Source organism: Eurosta solidaginis, chromosome 5 (assembly GCF_040869045.1).
Source record: "Eurosta solidaginis isolate ZX-2024a chromosome 5, ASM4086904v1, whole genome shotgun sequence".
Classification (NCBI taxonomy): Eukaryota; Metazoa; Arthropoda; class Insecta; order Diptera; family Tephritidae; genus Eurosta; species Eurosta solidaginis.
Window position 1 is genome coordinate 228,026,024 of NC_090323.1, and position 27,768 is coordinate 228,053,791.

The 27,768-nt window shown below is 39.4% G+C and overlaps 2 protein-coding genes across 3 annotated transcripts in view; both read left to right on the plus strand.

The window, feature by feature from the left end:
- The window catches only part of Tudor-SN (Staphylococcal nuclease domain-containing protein 1), a 37,943-nt gene extending 19,045 nt beyond the window's left edge, over positions 1-18,898 (plus strand). For both annotated transcript variants that reach the window (XM_067788704.1, XM_067788705.1), the window contains exons 3-5: positions 4,923-5,757; positions 12,211-13,643; positions 17,514-18,898. In XM_067788704.1, the coding sequence (XP_067644805.1) occupies positions 4,923-5,757; positions 12,211-13,643; positions 17,514-17,927 (2,682 nt within the window). In that variant the 3' untranslated portion in view covers positions 17,928-18,898. The remainder of the gene's footprint in view (positions 1-4,922; positions 5,758-12,210; positions 13,644-17,513) is intronic.
- A 625-nt stretch (positions 18,899-19,523) lies between these two features.
- Positions 19,524-25,824, plus strand: LOC137252667 (uncharacterized). The gene is made up of 3 exons (XM_067788707.1): positions 19,524-24,726; positions 24,785-24,965; positions 25,019-25,824. Exons 1-3 carry the CDS (start codon positions 24,710-24,712, stop codon positions 25,211-25,213), a joined length of 393 nt encoding a protein of 130 aa, XP_067644808.1. The 5' UTR covers positions 19,524-24,709; the 3' UTR covers positions 25,214-25,824.
- The last annotated feature ends 1,944 nt before the right edge of the window (positions 25,825-27,768 follow it).

Here is a 27,768-nt window from a genome sequence, read left to right on the forward strand (position 1 = left end):
GGTGAGTGGCATATCACACTTATAAATATATAAAAATTAGATCTAACACTCTGTTTAAATCATTTCCAATGTCTTTAATTTGAGATAGGTTAAAGGAGTACAATGTATCACAAAGTAAGTCCTCGACATCTTTTTAGATGTAAAGGGGGTTAAAAAGCCGTCATCAGGATCTCTCACCCATTGAATAGAACCCAGATTAAAGTCACCCAAAATACAGGGCGTTTGGTGAGGTAATAGAGAATCAATAATAAAGCTCATATTATCAATATGTGACTTGTACATTCCATAATTGTTATTTGGTGGGATGTAACTATCAATAAAGAAAATTTCATTTATACTATCAAGGAACGTTTCTCCTATATTTACAGATATACAAATTTACTCAATGTTGGCATCATTAACGTGTAGTTGCACTTCACGACTTGCCAGAGAAGATGCTGCAGCCACCAAAATACCGCCCCTCTTGTTACTCCTGGTTGCAGTATTCTGTCTTTTCGATAGACATTATAAAAACGATCAAAAAGCTCTGATGATAAAAAATCTGCAGTTAGCCAAGTTTCCACGAGTATGATGACATCAAAGTCGTGGGTCGCTGCCGATTCAAATAGCTCATTTGTTTTTGTACCACCGGCATTGTGATAATATATTGTGAGCTTTGGATTTGTGATATGTGCATCACTCACTGTCCTCCCTCTGTCGAGACAAACTTTTGAAAAAACTCAAACGGTCGGATTTTGACATTTGACGGCCACAGCCCCGAGTCCATAATTTTTGCTCTATCTGAGGATCGAACTCCAATTTTGAAGTTTACTTTACTTACTGTCTATCGCTACATCTCTTTTTTATTAATTTATAGCATGATATAGAATTTTCTTTGATGCAAGTATGTTTTGCTATATACGTAGTGATGTCAGTAGTTTCTACGGACGGTTTGAACGATCCTACATGAAACCATTCCAGACGAGCAGCGACATCAAGCTCACAACTTTACCTGCATTATTGGTGTTAGCGGCAGCAGAGTTATTTTCAAAAGCATTGGTATTGGTATTAGCAGCAGCAGATTTACCACGAGCACACTCGCTGGTGGTAGCGGACGGTGACGGAGTGTCAGATGCAAATGAAGGAGTGATAGGTGCAGCGGGAGCTGTTGTTGTTAACGACGATGTATTATTAGATGTCTGTACCACTGGCCCAGGCCGAGGACTGTTGAGGGGAAGAACAGCAGTCAAGGACTCTTTCCTGACAATTTGTTACAATTTAAGTCCTCGAACTCCAAAGTATTTTGATGTCACTTCTACCGGACTGTATGTAATATTTGCTCCAATTATGAGCCAAATCTCACCACAGATACGAGTATATTTATACTCAGCTGAGCAGAGCTCACAGAGTATATTAATTTTGTTCACATAACGGTGCCCTGTAACGGCATAAACTAATCGAGATAGATATATACTTCTATATATGAAAATGACCCCGAGGAAGTCCCCAAAACCATCCCGGAATGACCCCGAAATGACCCCGAGGGAGTGCCCAAAACCATCCCGAAATGACCCCCAAATGACCCCGACGGAGTCCCCAAAACCATCCCGGAATGACCCCGAGGGAGTCCCAAAAAGATCACGGAATGACCCCGGGAGGACCCCGTGGTACTCCCCTAAACCATGCCAAAATGACCTCCAAAAGACCTCGAGGGAGTCGCAAAAGTCATCCCGAAATGACCCCAAAACCCTAGAAGGATCGCGAGGGAGCCCCTGGAATGGACCCCAATAGGCCTCGGGAGGATCCGCAGGGTGTCCCAGAAATTACCCCCCAACCGCCCCCAAAAAACCCCACGAATACTCCCCAAAATCATCTCAATATTACCCTAAGAAGCTTCAGAACTACACACGAACTGGTTACGCATATGGGTATATTTTCAGGGCATCTCGATGGTTTATTTTTTTATTTTTGGATGACTGAATAAATACTAAAATTTTATTGTTATTCCATATTTTGTAAATAAGGAATAATAGCTCAACTCTTTATTCAAATTTTGCAAAAATAAGAATGAGCGGTTATCATCAATCAGAATATTTTGAATAACGAGAAAATGTTATTCATTATTCAAGAAATGCTTGAATAAAAAATAACATGTTATTCATCACTCAAGTTTTCTTGAATAATGAATAAAAATTTATTTTTTATTTTTTCGTCATTGGTTATTCAAATTTGTTGATAACGCCCATCCCTGCCGGGAAATACTGTATTGCTAGTCATTACTAACAATTTTATCAAAAGACTCTAGAAACGCGCGATTTTGATACCCTGCAAATTTGTTTCAGTTTAGTTGTGTGACATACATTGGGCGCTTTCATCTAAAACAATTTTTATACCCAGCTGAGCAGAGCTCATAGAGTATATTAATTTTGTTCGTATAACGGTACCCTGTAACGGCATAAACTAATCGAGATAGATATAGACTTCTATATATTAAAGTGATCTGGGCGAAAAAAGAAATTCATTTAGCCATGTCTGCCCGTCCGTCCGTTCGTCCTCCCGTAAACACGATAACTTGAGTAAATTTTGAGGTATCTTGATGAAATTTGGTATGTACGTTCCTGGGCACTCATCTCAGATCGCTATTTAAAATGAACGAAATCGGACTATAACCGCGCACACTTTCGATATCGAAAAACCGAAAAACTGCGATAATTCATTACCAAAGACGGATAAAGCGATGAAACTTGGTAGGTGGGTTGACTTTATGACGCAGAATAGAATATTAGTAAAATTGTGGACAATGGACGTGGTACCGGCCACTTTTAAAAGAAGGTAATTTAAAAGTGTTGCAAGCTGTAAAATGGCAGTCGATGAACATATTACGAAATTTGGCAGGAACGTTACTCCTATTAGTATTTGTGGTCTAAATAGAAATTAGCAAAATCGGATGACGAACACGCTCCTTTTAAACAAAATTTTTTTAAGTAAAACTTTAACAAAACATTGAATATCTTTACAGTATATAAGTAAATTATGTCAATATTCAACTCCAGTAATGAATGGTGCAACAAAATACAAAACTAAAAGAAAATTTCAAAATGGGCGTGGCTCCGCCCTTTTTCATTTAATTTTTCTATAATACTTTTAATGCCATAAGTTGAAAAAAAATTTACCAATCCTTGTGAAATTTGGTAAGCTTGGTAGCTTCTATGACGATAACAGTTTTCTGTGAAAATGGGCGAAATCGGTTGAAACCACGCACAGTCGACCGTCTGTCCTACCGCTCAGCCATTAACACGATAACTTGAGGAAATATCGATATATCTTTACTAAACTTAGTTCACGTACTTATATGAACTCACTTTATCTTGGGATTAAAAATGGGCGAAATCCGACTATATCGAAAATTTCGAAAAATGAAAAAAGATGCCATAATTCTATACCAAATACGAAAAACGGGATGAAACATGGTAATTGGATTGGTTTATTGACACAAAATATAACTTTAGAAAAAACTTTGTAAAATGGGTGTGACACCTACCATATTAAGTAGAAGAAAATGAAAAAGTTCTGCAGGGCGAAATCAAAAGCCCTTGGAATCACGACAGGAATACTTTTCGTGGTATTGCATATATAAATAAATTAGCGGTACCCGACAGATGATGTTCTGGGTCACCCTGGTCTACATTTTGGTCGATATCTCGAAAACGCCTTCATATATACAGCTAAGGATCACTCCCTTTTAAAACCCTCATTAATACCTTTAATTTGATACCCATATCGTTCATACACATTATAGAGTCACCCCTGGTCCACCTTTATGGCGATATCTCGAAAAGGCGTCCACCTATAGAACTAAGGCCCACTCCCTTTTAAAATAATCTTTAATACCTTCCATTTGATACCCATGTCATACAACCACATTACAGGGTTACCCTAGGTTCATTTTCCTACATGGTGATTTTCCCTTATTTTGTCTCCAAAGCTCTCAGCTGAGTATGTAATGTTCGGTTACACCCGAACTTAGCCTTCCGTGTTTATTAATATGAATATTTACATAGATTGTATCTTCCTGATGTGAAAATTTAATCATAATGAAAATTTATGACAATTAAAAAAATCAATATTGAAAATTAAAATATTGATAAAACATATTAAAATTACAAAGTTCAAAGCAACTTAAAGACAACTTAAAGACGGGACTGTCTTCGGCTGTGCCAAAGACTTCATACCTTTCATAAATGGGGCTGAACAATAATCTTATCCCGTTCGTAATCTCCAAATAATCGGACGTTACAAATATCGGACCAAAGTTAATATACCATTTCATGTTCATGAAAGGTATAATAATAAGAACCCTACAGTAACGTCAACATATGCTCAGTAATTTGTCGTAAAATCCGAACCGTTGTACGGATCAGTTGATCGACAAAACAACGGTGCGTACAGAAAGTGAGTACTCAACGTTTGATCAGCAGTTGTAATTGCTGAAAGCGCCAAATAATTGTTGTTTGAATGCACGCATTATGCCGCAGCATACTTCACTCATTTCAGGTCGTAGCACGTGGATATTACTTTCCAAGCCACGCGTGTGATTTATAACAGAGCCACAAAAGGCTGTGAATTTAGCTGATAACGAGAATAGCATGGAATTTTCTTAAGGTACCAAACTCTTTTTTCAAATAATACATTTTTGTTAGTACTAGGTACGAGTGTTTCAATTTTGTAACCTGAAAAAAAGGTTGCATATTTCTTATCAAAACGGCAGGCTCGTTTGTAGAACTTTTTAACTAAGTTAATTAAAAAGAAACGCGCTTGGGAAGCTGAATTTGAGTTAAAAAATTAGCCTCAAAGTGTACTAGTGTATACATACATACATACATACATACATATGTATATGTAAGTTTTATGTAATAAAAGTTTTTTTTTGCCTATCATTAAAGGTTCTATCGGGAGATACTGTTGTTATACGAGCTCAAAAGGGTGCACCACCTCCGGAAAAGCAAATCACGTTCTCATATGTGCTTGCACCCAAATTGGCACGCCGTCCAGGTGCTGGCGGCGATGAAACTAGAGATGAGTCTTGGGCTTGGGATTCACGCGAATTTTTACGAAAGAAACTTATTGGTGAAGAAGTCTTATTTTCCTTTGAGAAACCTGCCAATTCAAATCGTGAGTATGGTTTTGTTTGGCTTGGAAAAGATGCGGAAACCGGTGAGAATATTGTCGAAACAATGGTGCGTGAAGGTTTTGTAACAGTGCGGCGCGAGGGTAGACCATCTAGTGAATTGCAACGCCTTATCGATCTAGAAGAGCAAGCTAAATCTGCTAATCGTGGCAAATGGTCTCATGTGCCAACTGAAAAAGTGCGTCATATTAAGTGGACACAAGAAAATCCTGCTCATCTAGTCGAATATTATGGTGGAAAACCCGTTCAAGCGATTATTGAGCATGTGCGTGATGGATCGACGGTGCGTGCCTTCTTACTGCCAGAATTTCAATATATTACTTTGATGATTTCGGGTATACGTTGTCCTGGTGTTAAACTTGATTCCGACGGAAAACCAGATTTGAGTGTGAAAATTCCTTTTGCCGATGAGGCACGATTCTTTGTGGAATCACGTTTACTACAACGTGAAGTTGAAATCCGTTTAGAGTCGGTGAACAATTCTAATTTCATTGGTACCATTCTATTTCCAAAGGGAAACATTGCAGAGTCATTGCTGCGTGAAGGTTTGGCTAAGTGTGTCGACTGGTCGATGGCCGTGATGAAGAGTGGTAAGTAGTAGTGAACCTTTAAATGTAAAGCGACTGTCAGTATATTTTTTGTAGTATTCCTACTTTCCTTATTTAAAGTTTATGAAAGTGCCTTTTTCGGTGGTGATGAATTCGGCTGATAGCTAGACCGAAAGGCGTATGGGTAGGTAGTCGGATGTCAATGTTACCATCGACTGCCAGTTGACGCAGTTAACAAGTCCGCCGCTCATTATGAAGATGTCTGGCGAACTATGACAGCTTCCTACCATATCACCCCTGCTGTTTGCCTGTAGATCAGAATTCCACAGATCGTAGTAGTCATTAAAATCGCCTGGAACTATGCGATTTTCACCGGTGAGTAGTGCGCTGATGTCAGGGTGGTATCCACTGGGGCAGCAAGTGACAGGAGAGATGTAGATGTTGCTGATTTCTAAATTTGCATCGCCTGACCGAACAGATATGCCTTGACGTTGCAGGGCGCTGTCTTTACGGCCGATGTCGGGACAAATAGATTTCCGTTCTCGACATCTTTTCCGTGGACGTTGTACCCAAAGCAGGTCTGCAAGGAAGATCTTGCCGTGAGTTTTATCTCTTGGATCGCAGGAAGCGGAAATTGTATCGCTTCATAAAATCGACTAGCTCCGTGATCTTTGCAGTTAACCCATTAAGGTGTAACTGCAGAATTCCGAAGTGCAACGGGGGGCAAGTAACTAGGTTGTGGGGGTTAGGTTGTTCTTGTTATTGTAGCGATAAGGTTACTCCCCGAAGGCTTTGGCGAGTGTTATCGATGTGATGGTCCTTTGCCGGATACAGATCCGATACGCTCCGGTAACACAGCACCATTAAGGTGCTAGCCCGACCCTCGGGAACGATTTCTATGGCCACATTAAACCTTCAGGCCATACCCCCCTCCCCACCCCCAAGTTCCATGAGGAGCTTGGGGCCGTCAGAGCCTCGTCTGTTAGTGAAACGGGATTCGCCGCTCGAAGGTGAGGTTGACAATTGGGTTGAAGAAGCTATATATTGCGCTACACAACCCCTTGAATTCCTGGAGGGCTAGGTCACAAGTGCTGTTGGGATCCTGGGACTGGGTGTACTTGGTGAGCATCGGAGTACACGGTGTAGTTGGGTGTGCGGCCTAGCAATATGTCGCGATTTAACCCCTCGGGGGGTTTCCGTCCCTGAACGATAACATCTAGGAAAGTGGCACGGTCCAAGGCAGGAGGAACTGCATTGGGCAGATGTCACAAGCCGGAAAGAGGGGAGAAGACGGGGCAGGGGCTAATGCTCGCCATTGCTAAGTACTCTGCTACGGAGCTTGTGGGGTTGTTTCTTGCTGAGCAGCGGAGCTGCTAAGGGGTAGTAGGGGGCCCTAAGGCGCATACTACGGGACGGCCGTGGGCGTGAACAGCAAGGAGCCACAAAATGTTCGTAAAAAGGACTGGGCCGACGGATGTTGGGATCTAGCCCAGAGCACTCCGTGCGATGTAACCATCCCTTACACGTGACACACTGGCAAGAGTGTGACCGTCCTAAAAAGATTTGTTTCTGGCACACGTAGCAAAACCATTTCTCTGGACCGGGATCAGGTACTGGACTGGATTGGGTTCGATACCTTCCCGCAGGAAGAGAATATGGAGCAGTCCCGCTGCTTGGATCACTTAAATGACAACCCTATCCGCATATGCAAATGAGTATCTGCGCAGTCTTTCTGGTTTCTTCTCCGCGCGCTACCTTGTACTATCATGCATCCAATCCCGGTCACGCTGTTGGAAGAAAGATATGACGCAAATATTGGACGTTGACGCCGATGGTGTTACGCTACCGTCCAAATGTCTTATGGGTAACGTTCGATAACAGTGTCACCTCTAAGACGCCGAAACTTAGGAACAAGATGAACGAACGCTGCTAAGCACGTTCAAAGCAATTGGCTGGTCACTCATGTGCTACGCGTCACCATTCTGGTCGCCTGATCTAAAAAACATACACTAGAAAAGGCTGCAGGCCTGCTAAAATGCTGCGCTCAGAACTGCCATCGGTTGTCTTCTTATGACCCTCATTAACATAGTGAGGCAAAAGAGCTTAATATTAAAACAGAAATTGTCACAAACCAGTACACCCTAGCAAACAACTGCTTAATCTAGCTCCGCCTCCGAGAGTAATAAGGAAACATCTCCATAAGCATTTTGACTACCCAGGGGGACATGGGCGCTCTGGCCCAATTTCGCTTCGGATTCTGTTTTTTTGTTCTTTGGTTCGAAACATCCGACGCCAGAGTATTTTCCGGGCGCAGATACAAGGTGTTTTACCTATTTCATAATGTCACCCTGCCCACAATTGTGAGAATTGAAATTTTTTAATAAGAAATATTTATGTATGTAAATGTATATTAGAAATACTGCATCATTTTGTGTGACTCAAGCATTTAGTAGCTATGTCTTTAAATATGCTTTTGTTTAATGCAAGGTGATGCAAAAGCAAAGACGGATTCCAAGATTTTGGTGCTTTCAAATTTTTAAGCTGCAAAATCATTTCACCCCGCCTACATTCAAATAAAATATTGTTATACTCAGCTGAGCAGAGCTCACAGAGTATATTAATTTTGTTCGCATAACGGTAATCCATAACGGCATAAACTAATCGAGATTGATATAGACTATATATCAAAATGATCTGGGCGAAAAAAGAAATTTATTTAGCCATGCCCGTCCGTCCGTCTGTCCGTTAACACGATAAAACTTGAGTAAATTTTGAGGTATCGTGATGAAATTTGGTATGTAGGTTCCTGGGCACCCATCTCAGATCGCTATTTAAAATGAACGAAATCGGACTACAATCACGGCCACTTTTTCGATATCGAAAATTTCGAAAAATCGAAAAAGTGCGATAATTCATTACTAAAGACGGATAAAGCGAGGAAACTTGGAAGGTGGGTTGACCTTATGACGCAAAATAGAAAACTAGTAAAATTTTGGACAATGGGCGTGGCACCGCCCACTTTTAAAAGAAGGTAATTTAAAAGTTTTGCGATTCGAATTTGGCAGTCGTTGAAGATATCATCATGAAATTTGGCAGGAACGTTACGCCTATTACTATATGTTTGCTAAATAAAAACCAGCAAAATCGAATGACGAACCCGCCCACTTTTAAAAAAAAATTCTTTAAGTAAAATTTTTAAGTCATATTTTAACAAAAAATTTAATATCTTTACAGTATACAATTAAATTATGTCAACATTCAGCTCCAGTAATCATATGGTGCAACAAAATACAAAAATAAAAGAAAATGTCAAAATGGGCGTGCCTCCGCCCTTTTTCATTTAATTTGTCTAGAATACGTTTAATGCCATAAGTCGAACAAAAATTTAGCAATCCTTGTGAATTTGTTAGGGACATAGATTAGATTCTATGGCGATAACTGTTTTCTGTGAAAATGGGCGAAATCGGTTGAAGCCACGCTCAGTTTTTATACACAGTCGACCGTCTGTCCTTCCGCTCGGCCGTTAACACGATAACTTGAGCAAAAATCGATATATCTTTTCTAAACTTATTTCACGTACTTATCTGAACTCACTTTATCTTGGTATAAAAATGGCCGAAATCCGACTATGACCATGCCCACTTTTTCGATATCGAAAATTACGAAAAAAGAAAAAAAATGCCATAATTCTATACCGAATACGAAAAAAGGGATGAAACATGGTAATTGGATTGGTTTGTTGGCGTAAATTATAACTTTAGAAAAAACTGTAAAATGGGTGTGACACCTACCATATTAAGTAGAAGAAAATGAAAAAGTTCTGCAGGGCGAAATCAAAAGCCCTAATCACGGCAGGAATACTTTTCGTGGTATTACATATATAAATAAATTAGCCGTACCCGACAGATGATGTTCTGGGTCACCCTGGTCCCCATTTTGGTCGATATCTCGAAAACGCCTTCACATATACAACTAAGGGTCATTCTCTTTTAAAACCCGCATTAATACCTTCCATTTGATACCCGTGTCATACAAAAACATTCCAGGGTTACCCTAGGTTCATTTTCCTACATGGTGTTTTCCCTTATTTTGTCTCCAAAGCTCTCAGCTGAGTATGTAATGTTCGGTTACACCCGAACTTAGCCTTCCTTACTTGTTTTTAGTACATTTCGACTGCTGAGGGAAATATCGCCCCTTCTCAGTGGCCGTTTCGAAAACAACCTATTAAGAATTTGTTTCATAAGCGTCCCATCTGAGCTTAATTTCATTACATTTTGACGATAAATATGGCGTTAGGTTAGGTTAGGTTGCGAGGGCTGAGCTGGACACTATGGTATCAGCTCACTACTTAGGCCACCAATAGGCCGATTGTAATACCATATACGGTCTCAAAGAGGACCCCTACCCTGCCTAAAGCGGGTCAAACCACTTCGTGGAATTTATATATTTTGCTAGAGCCTTGACTTCATAGCTAGAGACCTCAGCAAGGTCATGTAGAAAAGGTTTACCAAGGATGGCCAACCTACGCCTACTAAGCGCTGGACAATGACAGAGAAGGTGCTGGACACTCTCTTCCTCCTCTGTACATCTGCAGCTGCGACAATAGTCGAAAGTCGTTACCCCAATTCTAGCACCATGCGTGCCTATTAAACAATGCCCTGTTAGAACCATTATCAGGGACGATATAACTGATTTGTTTAAAATCCGAAGCGCTCTTTTGCGCCCCTTGTCATATAAGGGCCAGGTTAGCCTGGATGTCTACACGAGGATATGGCTGACCATAGTCCATTTGCAATTCTTATACTGCTTGTGTTCACACGAAGCCTGAAAGTGGTCATGTGTATACCTACAGAATCATTTCCCGGAAGGATATGGTCGGTGGTGCCTCTTCTGGCCAGCTCGTCTGCTCTGCAATTGCTTTCAATATCCCTGTACCCAGGTACCCATATAAGGCTGATACTGAAGTGCTGAGCCATCTCGTTAAGAGATCTGCGGCATTCAGTGACCGACTTTGCGTTGTCGACGAATGAGTCCAGGGCCTTTAATGCGGCTTGGCTCTCTAAAAAAATAAACACCCATTTACCATCCTTAGGCATAGACCACGTCGATGGCTCTACGCTACCGACTGTCCTACACCCCAAAATCTTGGGTGTGACGTTTGATCAGGATCTACATTTTGGTGAGCACGCAGCCGCAATTGTTCCGAGAATTCAGAGCCGTAACAAAATCCTCAAATCCCTTGCTGGCAGTACCTGGGGAAAAGATGAAGAAACGCTCATGACTACATACAAAGCAATTAGCCAGCCGATTACGTGCTATGCGTCACCCATATGGTCGCCAAGCCTAAAAATTACCCACTGGAAGAAGCTACAGGCCTGCCAAAATACTGCTCTCAGAATTGCCACGGGCTGTCTTCTTATGTCCCCAGAACACCATCTACATAATGAGGCGAGAATACTCCCCATCAGGGAAAGAAACGAGATGCTGACCAAGCAGTTTCTGTTGAATACCCAGAAACCTGGGCATCCCAACAGACATCTGATTGACGAGCCAGCACCGCCTAGGGGCTTAAGGAGTCATCTCCGTAAGCATTTTGAGGAAATACGGCATCTGAAAACACAGCCGTATGAAGCGAAAAAACACAAGCAGGTCCTTGGTGAACTCCACAAACAGGCGTCGGACCTTTATGCCGGGAATTGCCCGGTGAACCCAGTACTCAAAGTAAAGTATCCAAAACTTGCGGAAGAGGAACGCATACTCCCCAGGGAAACGCGTGTCACTCTGGCTCAACTTCGTTCTGGATACTGTAACAGGTTAAACTCTTACCTATCCAGAATCAACCCCGACATACAAAATGTATGCCCCGCTTGCAATGTGTCCCCACATGACACCAACCATCTCTTTAATTGTAATGTGGAACCAACGCCTCTAACACCCCTTTCCCTATGGTCCACCCCTGTTGAAACAGCAAGTTTCCTTGGACTCCCGTTAGAGGATATTGATGACAGTTTGTGACCGGTCGCGTCTGTTAGGTGGGGCGAAGCACTGCTACAACAACAACAACAACATAGACCCGAGATGATTCACAGCCAGCATTTCCGCTTGGTAAACACTACAGTGATCTGGTAGGCGAAAAGAGACCTCCAGACCCAGATCCGGTGAAAAGAGGCCTGTTCCCCCTTCCCGTCAAGCTTAGAACCATCCGTGAATATGTTGATGGCACCCGGTACCGTATGTTGTCTGGTATTCCAGTCTTGTCGCGATGGTATATATATACTATAGTTTTTAACGAAGACGTTCTTTGGCGTGCAGTAGTCAGTGCGTACCGGTATTGGGACTGGGGCGTTAATGAAACAATTTCTAAATAGAGAATTCGCAAAAGAACTTTGGATATAATAAATGGTGGTGTCCCACACAGCAGATTTTAAATTATTACATATATCATTTTTTCTGTAACTCTTATATTTGTTATGTTTTCCCTTACTTTCGCAACAGGTGCCGATAAGCTGCGCGCGGCCGAGCGTACTGCTAAGGAAAAACGTTTACGCTTATGGCAAGATTACCAATCAAAAGCACCCACTTTTAATGCCAAGGAGAAAGACTTTACTGGTACTGTTGTGGAAGTGTTTAACGGCGATGCAATTAATGTACGCTTATCAAATGGAGTAGTTAAGAAAGTATTCTTTTCATCAATACGTCCACCACGTGACACGCGATCAATTGTGGGTTCTGAAGGTGAAGTTGTAGTTCCGCAACGTGGTAAAAACTTTCGTCCACTTTATGAGATTCCATTTATGTTCGAGACCCGAGAATTTTTGCGCAAAAAATTAATTAATAAAAAAGTGCAATGTAATTTGGATTACATCTCGCCTGCACGCGATAATTTCCCCGAAAAGTATTGCTATACTGTATTGGTGGGTGGACAAAATGTAGCTGAAGCCATGGTCGCAAAAGGTTTGGCTAACTGTGTACGTCATCGTCAAGATGATGATCAACGCTCATCTGTGTATGATCAACTTTTAGCTGCCGAAAGTCAAGCTATTAAAGGTCAGAAGGGCATGTTTGGTAAAAAAGATAATACACCATTACGTATTAATGATTTGACTGTCGATCATTCCCGCATCAAAGTTCAATATCTTCCATCATGGCAACGTGCTTTACGTACCGAAGGTATTGTAGAATTTGTCGCTAGTGGTTCACGTTTACGTTTGTATATACCGAAAGATAGTTGCCTGGTAACATTCCTTTTAGCTGGAATTTCATGTCCGCGTTCGTCACGTCCAGCACTAAATGGTATTCCTGCTCAAGATGGTGAACCTTATGGTGAAGAAGCATTAGCTTTTACACGTGATCGTGTACTACAACGTGATGTGTCTGTGCATATTGATACCACTGATAAGGCTGGATCTTCGGTAATCGGTTGGCTTTGGACGGATAATAATGTGAATTTGTCGGTTGCATTGGTCGAGGAAGGGCTCGCCGAAGTACATTTTAGTGCTGAAAAATCTGAATATTATCGTCAACTTAAAAATGCAGAGGATCGTGCTAAGGCAGCTAAGAAAAATATATGGGCAAATTATGTAGAGCAGATGGTTGAAGAGAAACCAGTTGTTGTTGAGGAAGAGAAGGAAGAGAAGACACCGTTGGAGCGTAAAGTAAACTATGAGGACGTGATTGTAACAGAAATAACTGCCGATTTAACATTCTTTGCGCAAGCTGTAGAGAATGGAGTTAAGCTAGAATCGATGATGGCTAAGTTGCATGCTGAATTTCAAGCGAATCCTCCAACAGTTGGTGCATATACGCCTAAACGTGGTGATTTATGTGCAGCGCAGTTTTCCGCCGACAATCAGTGGTATCGTGCCAAGGTGGAACGTGTACAAGGTAGCAACGCTACTGTGCTGTATGTTGATTATGGCAATAAGGAAGTAAGTTCAAAATTAGTTTGTCTAGAAAGATATACATGAATAGTTACGTTTACGCAAGTTCCTTAGATCCGTTATCGGCTTGAAGTATAACGCATGAGTCATAAGCTTGCTAAATCAAAATGCCTGTATTATACAGCATACCCTAATGGTTTTGTTATGCAATGATTGATCATTGCTTGTTATGAGCATAAACTCCCATCATCACCTTTACTGTGACATGTATAGATTTAAGTTGCCGGGAGCGGTTGATAGCGCAAAAACAATATTTTTTTGTTACATTGTGCCATGATGCCGTGAAAGGTTATAAAATCTGTTTTGTCATCGGTAGATGTTGGAGGATCAAATTATTTGTATGACAGACTGTATTTTCATGCAACAATAAAAATAAATATTTACTGAGGTATAAGGACGTAGATTACAAACTGCACCTAACATTATATTAAATGTATGGTAAACATTATAACCAGCATAAAAGGAAACTATTAAGCCATGTCTGCCGTATGCAGCGATATGAACAATTTTTGAATTTTGAAAATATCCCCAACGACGGATGTTAAAACGGGAAAAAAATTAAGTTTATAAGTTTGTCATCGACTTAGCCAAAATTTTTATCTCATTTAGGCGTGGCCATGCTATGATTTCGCCTATATTTTGGGCAGTGCACGCTCAATTTATTTTGAGATATGGATAAATCAAAATCAGAAGTACCTCAATATCCTTCTGGGCATGGTGTGCACCATATAAAAATATAAAAACAACAGTTAAAGGTTGTTCTTTTGCAATAAATTGTATTCCGCCAGTTCGTCGGTTGTTGTGTTAACACTGCTTCGCCACATTCAATGGGTGCAACTAGTCACCAATTGTCATCAATGTGGACTCCCGTCAAGGAAACTGGGTGTTTCAACAGGGGCGGACCATAGGGAGATTGGTGTTAGAGGCGTAGGTACCACAATACAAATGAAAAGATGGTTGCTGTCATATGGGGATACATCGCATGCACGACATACGTTACGTATGTTGTTGTCGTTGTAGCGATAATGTTACTCCCCGAAGGCTTTAAGGAGTGTTATCGATGTGATGGTCCTTTGCCGGATACAGATCCGGTATCACAGCACCATTGAGGTGCTAGCCCGACCATCTCAGGAGCGATTTATATGGCCACATTAAACCTTCAGGCCATCCCTCTCCACCCCAAAGTTCCATGAGGAGCTTGGGGTCGCCAGAGCCTCGTCTGTTAGTGATGTTAGTGAAACGGGATTCGGCATGGATAGGTGAGGTTGACAATAGGGTTTGGAGAAACTATATATTGCGCTGGCAACCTGAAAGGGTTGCGCTACACAGCCCCTTGAATCTGTTACTTTAGTCGACTCTTACGACAGACATACCTACCGCGGGTATATTCTGACCCCCTAACCCGTCGGGGTTGATTCCGGACAAGTAAGAGTTTAACCTGTTACAGTATCCAGAACGAAGTTGGACCAGGGTGACTCGAGTCTCCCTTGGTAGTGTGCTTTCTTCTTCTTCAAGGGTAGGATATTGCATATTAATAACAGGGTTTACTGGGCGCTTACGGTCAAAAGCGTTTACCGATTCTGTGTGGATTTGCCGTAGGGCCTGCTTATGCTTGTCTGGATAAAACGGCCGTTTTTGGCAGGTGTCGCATCTTTTCCCTTAACCCTCTTGAAGGCGTCGCTACAACAATAAAAAGACAGGGCAATATCAAGCAGTTGTTTGCTAGGTTGTTCAGGTTTGTGACCAATTAAGCAACAACTATCTGTTCAGCATTTCGTTATGCTCTTGGCTTCACTATATAGATTATGTTCAATGGTCGTAAGACTTCCGTGGCAGTTCTGCGTGTAGCATTTTGGCAGGCCTTTTCCAGTGTGTGTTTTTAAAACTAGGCGACGAAACTGCTTTGTATGTTGTTAGCGGCGTTTTGTTTATCTTTTCCCAAACTGCTTTCGTCAAGCGACTTGAGAATTTTGTTGCGGTTTCGCACTTAAATACAATTCCGGTGGCATGCGTCTTCTAGGTGAGAGTGTTATCGAACGTTACCCCTGAAATCTTTGGGCGACTGAGAGTCGATAGCATAACGTCATGGACGTGAGCGTCCAATATTTGCGTCATATGTTCCTTTCACGTCGTAAATAGAGTGGTCGTGCACTCGGTCCGTGATAAAGACTGGGAAGATAACTGTTTTTTCTAGAAACTAGTTCGTATATTGTAGGGCCAGGTCTCGTTTCCATTATCGTGCAGTCGTCGGCGTAGGACATGATAGTAAATCCTTCTGGTGGGTAAGGAGGCATTGATATGTAGAAATTAAACAGAATCGGAGATAGGACACCTCCCTGTGATACCCCCTTTTTACCCCAAGAGAAGTTTTGAGTTTTGGCTCCTAAATTGAACCGACTCTTGTCGGCCATTCAGATAGTTTCCGGTCCATGTTTTTAGACAAGGGGGAAGGGTGAACCTTCTTTGTCTTGGCGTCTATGTAGTAGAGGTTTACGCCGATCACTTTATCGGCGGCGGCAGCGTAGGCTCTATTATATACCTGCAGCGGCGGCGTGGGCGGCGCGCCGGGCATACGCCGGTGTTCTGACTTCAAAAAGCTTGATTTTTCAATTTAAAAAAATTAAATTTAGGAAATGTTTTGGGTAAAAGCCTAGTTGAGGGGTCGACTGCTAATACGCTACCAGAAATATCGATGGGTGACAAAAGACGCGTATTGACCTCGACAACAATAATCTGAAGGCGGAAAAGAAAAATTGTATCTCTGTTCGGAGATATTTGCATTTGAAGTTGGCGATTTTCATGTGGTTGTTGTAATGTTGGTGTACCCACAAAAAAATTGTGAACAGAAGTATTTTGTGCGGATATAGCTTTGGTCTTCAAACCGGTGAGGGACCCACCCAGGGTAATTTTTTATAAGGGCCGCCGAAGGGCCGAGGGGTGTTCTGCACAAAAATACTATGGATCGCATCCCCGGTATCGGAGGGACCCGCGGGTCATCTTTCAGTTTTTCGTTAATATCTTTTGAACGAGTCGTTTGACACCGCCGAAGGTGGACTGAAAATTATCTGTACGTTCGGAAAGCATCTATGCTGTGCAAGAAGTAACATCAAAACCAATACGAATTCAACAAGTGGTGCCTCAAGGAGGTGGGGAGACTCCCTTCCCCTGCATGTGCTATGCTTTCATCTCATTTTATGTTGGAAACCATGAAAACAACTCAAGTGTTAAAATTTTTCATGAATACGATTCTCTTGAAAATTGCACAAGTCTCCAGGTTTTCACCTCGCGTACTTCGGCGCTGTCCCCTCGTAGACGCACGTCACTCTTACAACTTCGATATGGATACTGTAATAGGTTAAATTTTCACCCCGAAGGTGTTTTGGAGTTTTATCGATATTCCGGAAATAGCACCATTAGGGTACTAGCCCGACCATTTTGGAAATGATTTGATATGACCAAGTGAACTGTCACCTAAATGTGGGCGGTGTCACTCCTTTTTTCCAAAGTTGTCTGCTTGAATGAAACTACTAAATTTGATTACGATAACTAGATGTTTGCTAAAGTTTTCGTAGGTACTGGCGGACAATTTTTCCTAGGTACTGGCGGATATGGTTCAATTACTTCATGACATTTTATTAGCAAAGCTGTGCAAAGTTCACAGTAGTATAATAATTTTTTTGTATCCAACCTACATTTGAGAAGTTAGATAAGAAAACAGTGGTTCTTTAGAAAGACTTAACAGAATCTATTCAAATTTTGACGTCTGGAGATAAGTGCTTTTTCCACTTTTTGTTTCGCTTTACAACCCACAATTTATGTGACATCTAACAAGTTGTATATCAATTTTATTTATTATAGACTGTGCCCACAAATCGTTTGGCATCCCTGCCTTCTGGATTTACAAGCGATAGGCCGTATGCTACCGAATATGCTCTGGCTTTGGTACAACTTCCCTCCGACAATGAAGATAAGGAAGAAGCTTTGCGTATATTTGCCGAGGATGTGCTTAATCGTACTGTTAAACTGAACGTTGAATTAAAACCCGCCACTGGGCCAGCATTAGCAACATTACATGATCCGACTACTAATGTTGATATTGGTAAACAACTTGTAGCAGATGGTTATGTATTGGCCGAAAAGCGACGCGAACGTAAACTCAAAGATTTAGTGGAACAATATAGAGTTGCACAACAAGCTGCATTAGCTGCGCATTTGGTTATATGGAAATATGGTGACATCACTCAGGATGATGCGCCTGAGTTTAGCCGCTAAAATGGGCATCGTACGCGAGAGCGTTTTAAATGTTTGTCTGCCACATACCCGCCCTACAAAAATAACAACAACATTCATAGCTACATGCAATGCATACATACATGAAAATATAAAAAAAAAACAAAAATTAAGCTCTGAGGTATAGAAGGAAGAAAAAACGAAAAAGAAATCAGTAATAAATTGACTTGAATTGATTGATTTGTACACAAACATACATACAAACAACATAAGAATTATGTACTCATGTAAAGTAAAACCGAGAGCAAAGAGATTAATTGAGTATCCATACATACAAACATATATGAAGTATATTGTGAATTAAAGAAAAACGTAGTAGAGAGAAATTCACATATATGTGACCCGGTCTATGAAAAGGTGGCTTATGACTCAAAACAGTTTTTCCATTTTTTTCTGGTTTCGATAGTTTTTGAGACGCTCTTTCACGTGGTGAAAACTAGAAAGTCCTAACTTGCTTATAAGTGTACTAAAAATGTAGAGAAAGAAGAGAACAACTGAAAGACGATGAAACCTTTGGTTCCTTCGATGCCACTTTGGTGGCTAGTGAATCATTCTCAGATTTTCGATGGCAGTGGAGCCAAAATATCGGTCAGAAACTGGTTTGTGCTTTGCCTTTTGGGGATGACTGTTCATAATGCAAAAGAAAAACTACTAAGAAACTGAAGAAATGCATTGTTTATCTTTAACAGCTGCTTCTCGCAATTTCTTTTTGAGTCGTAAGCCAGATTTTCATAGGCCGGGTCACATATATTGGGTAAAACGTACTACCTATGTACATATATATATGTACATGTTGTATACAACACGATATACATACATAGTACATACGGACACAAACATATGTGCATTTAAAATTAAGACAAAACGTATTTGTACACATTAACAACAATGAGGAATTTGTTTATAAATAAATACACACAATAAATAAATTCAGCTCGTCCACTTAACAATAACATTTGTATGTATGTCTCATCAAGCCCAAGCTTAGCATATCTAGTATGCATTAAATATACGAAAAACTACAATGGCCACCATAAATTGTATGAAAACTTGATAATAAATCTTAAATGTTTTTTTTTTATTCCAATACATACAATACATAACGAAAAACTACTAAAGCTCTTCCGTAAATAAAAAGGATATTGGTGACATTTACATATACATACATATGTATACTATCACACAGTTACATGCTACATAGTAGAGAAAAGGAAATGTGGAAGTAATAATTATTTACATATATATACATACATATGCTGCTGCTGCCCATTTACGTCTTATTATTGCTTATGTATTGCTGTTAAATTATGTATATAAAACATAATAATGCAGTTTGAAATTTAATTACAAATCTTACAAAAACTTAAAACTTGAAATGGTTATAGTATATTTTCTGTGTACTAAAATCTTTTTGTATTATTAAAAAATGTGAACATGCTTCTTATGAATTTAATTCATTTTTTTTTTTTTTTTTTTTGTAAAGAACTATTAAAATAATATACTTAAAATACAGTGAACACATACTATGCTATACATACATACATGCATAAGACTTTATATAATGAAATATTTTGAATAATAAAACACAAAAGGTTGAGGGATAGTGTAAAGTTCATATTCTCCAAATCTATTAGATATCGTCGCCCGCTTGCCAGAGCATGAATGTGCCAAAATGAAAATGTTGGAAAATCGAGTTACAAAGTTTATTGCTCTCTCAAAATTAGAGGAATTAGTTTCCTGCGTAAAAATGTACTTTTATATTATACTCACACTATGCTCTTTTAACTGAGATAATTGTTCCGCTCGCATCCCTTCTATTCTCCGAGATTTAGCATATTCATTTTCTGGCACAACAAAAATTTAAAAACTGATATATTTTTTGTTAACACATCTATACAAAAAAATTAAAAGTAGTCGGATCAAGTTAATCTGCTCATGCTTTTTATGCATTTTGGTGCAATGAATCCGAATAAGCTATAAGAATTGGCCCGACTGGTCATGGTATGGCCTTAACCTCAAACGACGTAAAAAACATCACTACATATTGTTTTTTAAATAACCTTAGGGCCAAGCCAAGACCTGCTAGGCCAATTCGGTTGGCGTATTGGGATTCGGAGCATCACAGTACTTGGGAAAATATCCGTGGCTTTGACTTATCGAAAGTATGTATGAAAATGAAAAAAGTTACACATTCAATTCAATTTCATATACACTAGTGTGTTTTGATTTAAGATATTAATGCAAACATAGAACTAGGTCTTATTCTCAACAGAATCTTCTGAAATGTTGGGTTCGGGAAAAGCGTTGCCCTCAAGATTTTTATAAAAAAAATGATATTATTTTGGTATAACCAGTTTTTCATACAATTTTTCCAAGCATTTTAGTTTTGATCCGAGAAGAGGCAGTGGCTTCGAATAAACCGGTTTGCATTCAATTAAACAACAATTTTTTAGGATATTAAGCTATTAAAAATTCTTCTTCGGTATAATTTTTTTTGAAGAATACCAGGCACGTATACCGGAACGATGGAACATACGAGTATGTGCTGTTCTTATTTTTTTCAAAAATTCTAAAAATTGCGTAGCCATATCAACGAATGTGTCATACAATATGCCACATTCATTTTTCTGGCTCAACTTTGTGTGATTGAATTGTACATTCGTGAAAATGGCATTGCAAATTTTTGGGGTTTCCATGTACGTAGGAAGCTCTAGATTTAAGTAGAACCTAGAAAATCTAAAGGGTAATCCAAAGAGGCCTCTAACACAAAATCGGAAAAATTGCACATTCATTCTTCTGGCTAGCGGCCGACGATATGCCATATTCAAGTACGGGTAGGGTATTTTCAAGACATTTGTCAATGTACTTTTTTACGGATTTAAAATTGTTTTTTCTTGTGAAAAGTCCAAACATTCAGCCCTATTCTGCATTTCGACTTGGATTGGAATTTTTTCGATTTGGCAATTTTGGTATTCTGTGTTCCAATCTCTTTCGATCCAACTTCGAATCGTTCGATTTTTTGTATTCTGCATTTCGATCGTTGTTCCGTTTTTCTAAGTTGCAAATTAGTTGGCGGAAAAATATTTTCTTTTTATTTTTTTTATTAATTTATAACAGAATTTTAACAAAAATGTAAGTAAAACTTGTTAAGAAACGTAGAAGGCTTGATGATGATTGTTTTTTATATGTTTCCAGGTCAAAAACAACATGTCGATGTCGAAGTCCTTGGACGTATTTGCGCCGCAAAAGTATCTAACACATACTTGAAAACATCCTTGTTAAGTCGAAAGTTATTTTTGAACCTAAATAAGAAAATAAGTCAAAAAATTATACCACTTTTAAGTTCAATTTCTTACAATTCGTCACTCATCTCAAATGGATTACACAAATCTCGCAATATTTGCCTTTCCATTCTCGCCTGGCAATTTTCGTATGCGTTGCTTTCCAACTCCATAAATAATGCCGCGGCTATTGATTCCATTATAATAGACAGCTATAATTTGTGTCTGTTCGTTGGGTCCAGATATATGCCAAAGCAAGCTGCCGGAGTAGAGGAAGGTGAAGCGAAAACGTAAACAATCCTTGCGGAAAGAATAAATAAATCTTCATAAAGTATTTTAGGGCAGTGCAATGAAATTAGCATCCTTAAAATTCAGAAAATGTCAACTATATTCGTACAGGAATCCGTTTTAACAAAACTTGGTGACCACGGCAGGGAATTGGCCAAAAGAACGACAAAAACACACTTACAATTATGAAAGCACTTCACTCAAAAAAATATAACACTGCGGCAATATATTCTATTGCTTTTTTTTGTACAAAATGGCGTGGATAATAAAATATAAACGTTTTTCAGTATTTTTTACAAATTTTCTTTAATTTATTTTGTTCCAATGTTCACACATTCCGTACCAACAGCTGATTTCGAAAAAAACATTTGCTCTTCCTCTTCTCTTTACAATTCCGTCGTAATGCAGAATACCAAACTTCGATTGAAGCGGAGCGTAGAACGGGAACGTAATCGAAATGCAGAATACGGGTGATTGTTTTAACTTTAATTTAGTGGTGTACTTGAGAGGACTTCATAGAGTTTCGGAAAACTATTCGGCGTTGACCTACAGTGATGTTGCATGAAATAGAGCCGGTTCTATGTACCGGAGCGACTCGGGATTTTTCCCGACCTAGAGCTTCAGTGTAACCCCATTTATAACCCCCATGAAATAGAGCCATACACTTACCCCTATTCTGCATTTCGACTTGGATTGGAATTTTTTCGATTTAGCAAATTTGGTATTCTGTGTTCCAATCTCTTTCGATCCAACTTCGAATCGTTCGATTTTGCGTATTCTGCATTTCGATCGTAGTTCCGTTGTTCTAAGTTGCAAATTAGTTGGCCGAATAATTACCCCTATTCTGCATTTCGATTACGTTCCCGTTCTACGCTCCGCTTTAATCGAAATTCGGTATTCTGCATTACGACGGAATCGTAACGATAAGAGGAAGAGCAAATGATTTTTCGAAATCAGCTGTTTGTACGGAATGTGTGAACATTGGAACAAAATAAATTAAAGAAAATTTGTAAAAAAAAACACTGAAAAACGTTTATATTTCATTATCCACGCCATTTTGTACAAAAAAAAAAAAAGCAATAGAATATATTGCCGCAGTGTTATATTTTTTTGAATAAAGTGCTTTCATAATTGTAAGTGTGTTTTTGTCGTTCTTTTAGGCAATCCCCTGCCGTGGCCACCAAGTTTTGTTAAAACGGATTCCTGCACGATTATAGCTGACATTTTCTGAATTTTATGGATGCAAATTTCATTGCACTGGCCTAAAATACTTTATAAAGATTTATTTATTCTCTCCGCAAGGATTGTTTACGTTTTCGCTTCACCTTCCTCTACTCCGGCAGCTTAAAAAAAAATAAATGTAAGGCGCGATAACATCCGAAGAGATCTAAGGCCGAGCTTCTCTTCCAATTTGCGTCGTGCTCCTCTTGATTTTCCCTACAAATTGGCCGGACGGGACCTACATGTTTTATGCCGACTCCGAACGGCATCTGCAAGGCAGATGAGTTTTCACTGAGAGCTTTTCATGGCAGAAATACACCCGCTGCGCTTGCCAAACACTGCCGTGGGGCGACCCCGCTTAGAAAAATTTTCTTCTAATTTAAAAACCTTATTTCTAAAATTTTGATGTTGCTTTGCCCGGGGTGCGAACCCAGGGCATACGGTGTGGTAGGCGGAGCACGCTACCATCATACCACTCCGGCAGCTTGCTTTGGCATATAACTGGACCCAACGAGCAGACACAAATTATAGCTGTCTATTATAATGGAATCAATAGCCGCGGCATTTGTGGAGTTGGAAAGCAACGCATACGAAAATGGCCAGGCGAGAATGGAAAGGCAAATATTGCGAGATTTGTGTAATCCATTTGAGATGAGTGACGAATTGTAAGAAATTGAACTTAAAAGTGGTAAAATTTAATGACTTATTTTCTTATTTAGGTTCAAAAAAAAACTCGACTTAATAAGAATGCTTTCAAGTAAGTGTTAGATACTTTTGCGGGGCAAATTCGTCCAAGGACTTCGGCATAGACATCTGCCCTTAATAAGGAATAAAATAAAAATAAATGTAAGGCGCGATAACCTCCGTAGAGATCTTAGGCCGAGCGTCTCTTCCAATTTGCGTCCTGCTCCTCTTGGTTTTCCCTTCAAATTGGCCGGACGGGACCTACATGTTTTATGCCGACTCCGAACGGCATCTCTAAGGCAGATGAATTTTTACTGAGAGCTTTTCATCGCAGAAACACTCGGAGCGCTTGCCAAACACTGCCGAGGGGCGACCCCGCTTAGAAAAATTTTCTTCTAATTGAAAAACCTTATTTCTAAAATTTTGATGTTGCTTTGCCCGGGGTGTGACCCCAGGGTATACCGTGTGGTAGGCGGAGCACGCTACCATCACACCACGGTGGCCACCAGCATGAAATAGGAGCGGCTTATAATGTAGGAATGGGAGTCAACAGTGTCAAAGTCACTGTCTATGTTTCTGGATGTAATGCAACCAAAATTATTCCCTCAGTGGATAATATTTGAACAAAATGAAGAGGAGAATATACAAGCGAAGCAAGAATTTTATGCGAAGGCTAGCTCCCCAGGAGTCATCATATCCCGCTTTGTTGCCATTAAATTAGCCAACGCCTCATACTACACTTGTGTTGGAAACATATAAAAAACAATCACCATGAAGCCTTTTACGTTTCTCAACAAGTTTTACTACATTTTTGTTAAAATTCTGTTATAAATTAAGAAAAAAAATAAAAAGAAAAAAATTTCCGCCAACAAATTTGCAACTTAGAAAAAAGGAACTACGATCGAAATGCAGAAAACACAAAATCGAACGATTCGAAGTTGGATCGAAAGAGATTGGAACACAGAATACCAAAATTGCCAAATCGAAAAAATTCCAATCCAATTCGAAATGCAGAATAGGGCTGAATATTTTCTTTTTCACCCCTATTAAGGTATCCGACGAATGCCATCCGCGGGGAATGCGAAACGAATTGAGAAGATCTGGTATTCTCATAACCGATCGGCAATGCAGCTCGCGAATAAAATTTTGTAGATAAAGCAGTTCGGTGATTCCCTGCATTCCGATAACCGCAATAGAATAGCTGTCATTTACTCTAAGTGTCATTCGCTAAAAAACTGTTGCGGATTGAAAAGAAAAATTTTACATAACGCGCAATAAAGTTAAAGTAGAATGGAATTCAATAAAAGGTTAGTTATTTTTTATATTTTTTGGGAAAATTTATGTAATAGTGATATTTTTAAACAGAAGTCGCACCACAAATCGCGAACGGTTTTCTTTAATGGGTGAACGGATGAAGCTCAACGAGGACATCGCCAAAAACATATCCAAGCAGCCGCCAGACGTACTTTCAGTGTTTTGGACATCGCTAGGCACCGACTTAAATGCGTTGGGACCTCCAACAAAGTCCATTGCTGAGTGGAAAAAAGTAAGAAAATTTTTTACATATAAAAAATTTTGTTAAACTCATGTCAATTTCAGGTATGGTCAGATTTCAAATCTTCCATTAAGAAGAAAATGTCCCACAACCGCACCCAAATGCTAGCAACAGGTGGTGGACCAAACACCACAATAAATTTGACTGCCTTGGAAGAGGAAGTTGCGCAGCTGGTATGTCTTGGTGAGAGTTTCTGGCAGACACTTTGGCACACAACAGAACCTGCCCCGACATATTGAAAGCGGTGCTAGCGAAACATTACTAAGTGTCGCGGTGAACAATGCAGAAACTGACATTGCTGGGAGCGGAGAAAACGGCAACCAAGACACTCCTGCAGCTTCCTCTTCGCAGCCACAGCAGAGAACACCACAAAGAAGAAGCCAGATGACGTTGTTAAAAACGCAAATTGATTTACAGAAAAAGTTTCACGATAACGTTTCATCTGCAATAAGGTTACAAAAAAGAAAAATAGAAGATTTGACAAAAAGCATCAAAAACATCGGAAAAAAGTATAAGCAGCCTGAACAGGAACACTGAACAAATTTGCTGGGTATTAACGGACTTAGTTGAAGAAACTAAAAGGCATAACTTGGCAACTGAAAAGCTATTTCGGCACAAGACTCTAGTAAAGAGGCAAGTCTTGCAACTGGAGCTTGAAAGAGTGAATAGTGCGCTGCTAAAACCTTCCCTTCCACATCCTAGCATGCATCCACCACCCCCTTCCCTCCAATCTCCATCCCCACCTCTCTTGGAAAAAAAAAAATTATAAAAAAATTTCGTAATAAAGAAAATGAAATGATTAAGTGCAATAAAGATGATTAAGTGCAATAAAATTACAAAAAAAAAAAAATTGTATTAAAAAAAGTATGTATATAGTATAAAATGTTTGGCGTGGCCATGAAGGCAGTATTTTTATTTATAATGAAATGAATTTTTTTAATTAATGAAAATAAACAAAAAACGGGCACAATTTATAAAATTTGCAATGTACTATAGTTTAAGTATAGTAAATATTTTACATGACCATGAAGGCAGTATTTTTATTTACAAAAAAGCTTGAAGCATTTGATTTCGTAATTCAACTGCTTCACTATAATACCTTTCCGATTGCTCAATTTCTTGAAAATGAGTTTCTCCGTCCTCCTCATTATTAACGTTATCGAGATACTCATCATGGATATTGTAGTGAATGCGTAAATTGTGAAGTGCTGCAACTACATTGATTATTTGCACAGCCTTTTCAGAAGAGTAGTGAAGTTGCCGTGCAGACAGAAGACATCTACACCAGTTCTTCCAAACACCAATAGTTCTCTCTATAATGTTTCGCCCAGAACTATGCCATTTGTTGAAGCGGCTTTGAGTATTAGGTGCAGGGTTGCGAAAAGGAGTTATAACAAAGAGGATAGATATACAAGAGGGCGCACTGTAGAGTTGGGAACAGTTTGTGAAACCCATCGCGGTTCTGAAAGAACTCGATTAGGTTTTCGCAGTCCGTTTTGCTATCTGCCTTCGTATCCACCACCTTCAAATTGGTGAATGGAAATTAAAACAAAAACCAAAGTTAAAATAATACGGCAAACGAAGAAGGGAAAACAACATCGAATTTGGCTGTGCCAAGGAGAATCATGTTTGTAAAGAGCATGTACAACACATAAGTGCATTTATATACTTTGTTATTGAAAGTGATTTAATATATAAGCAAATAAAAATTTATAAATAAATAATCATATCAACAATCAAGTGCTGTTATTTATATTTCTAATTGTTCTAATGCATTATTTTGAAGAATGTGTATGTAAATATGCATACAAAAGTCCTTGTATACATAGCGGAACCATACAGTCATGGCCGCAAATCAGTTGATTGGAACTTTTCTTATACGATTTGACTCTTCATCTTCCGGCGAAGTACGATTTCGACATTAGTCCATCGAAATACAAAAACAAAGTACATGCAATTTGTCTTTATGTATGTCGCCCTGCTACCACCTTTTATGGCATGCTTGCTCAGAATTTTGCTGATCATCCCCATGAATCAGGAAAGGTGCCCGCCCATTTTTCCCAAAACAGCCGATTTTACCAGGCGATCAGAAAAAGGGAACAATATATTTGCTGAAATAATATTACCACAAATTCGAATATCGAATTTCCATATTGTCATCTTCCTTACCTACAGACAATTCATGTTACCGTCTTACTCATTTGCATACAATCTGATAAAAATTTATTCATATCTAATTTCCTCATTTCCATATTGTCTTGTTATCTTCCTCATCTGCATACAATTTTATTTTTCCCTCTTCCTCCCTAACGCACCCACACTTTTTTTGAAATCATATGGTATATGGATGGTTAAGTGCCTTATGCTGCGCGCACAACTTTTATAAACTCTGAGTTCGACTACCGCGTCGACTCCATGATTTATTATTTAGTTTTGTATTTTTTCTGCTTTGGTGGTTGAAAATCAGTCAAAAATCAATAAAAAGTTTCTTTTTACAAGGCTACGAGGAAGGCAGAAAATTTTAAAAAGAGCCCGATTCACCAGGCCTTCATAAAAATTTGTAGGGTTACTGGTTAATGTAAATTGCTACTACAACCTAAGAGAAAAACTTCCATTCCCGCCTATTACACCTTGTCCAAAAGCAAACTTATAGAATTAATTTTTTCAAAGACATTGTGTACCTTGTCTTCAAAGTGTAAGAATCATTGGACAAGAAACATTTTTATATTACCAGGCACTCATAAAAGTTGGCGCGTGTGTGAAATGTATGAAAATAGTTTTTTGGCTTTCGTAC

Coding starts and splice junctions, on each gene's coding strand:
- LOC137252667 (XM_067788707.1), top strand. Junction 24,966..25,018: donor CCATTGCTGAGTGGAAAAAA/GTAAGAAAATTT, acceptor TGTCAATTTCAG/GTATGGTCAGATTTCAAATC.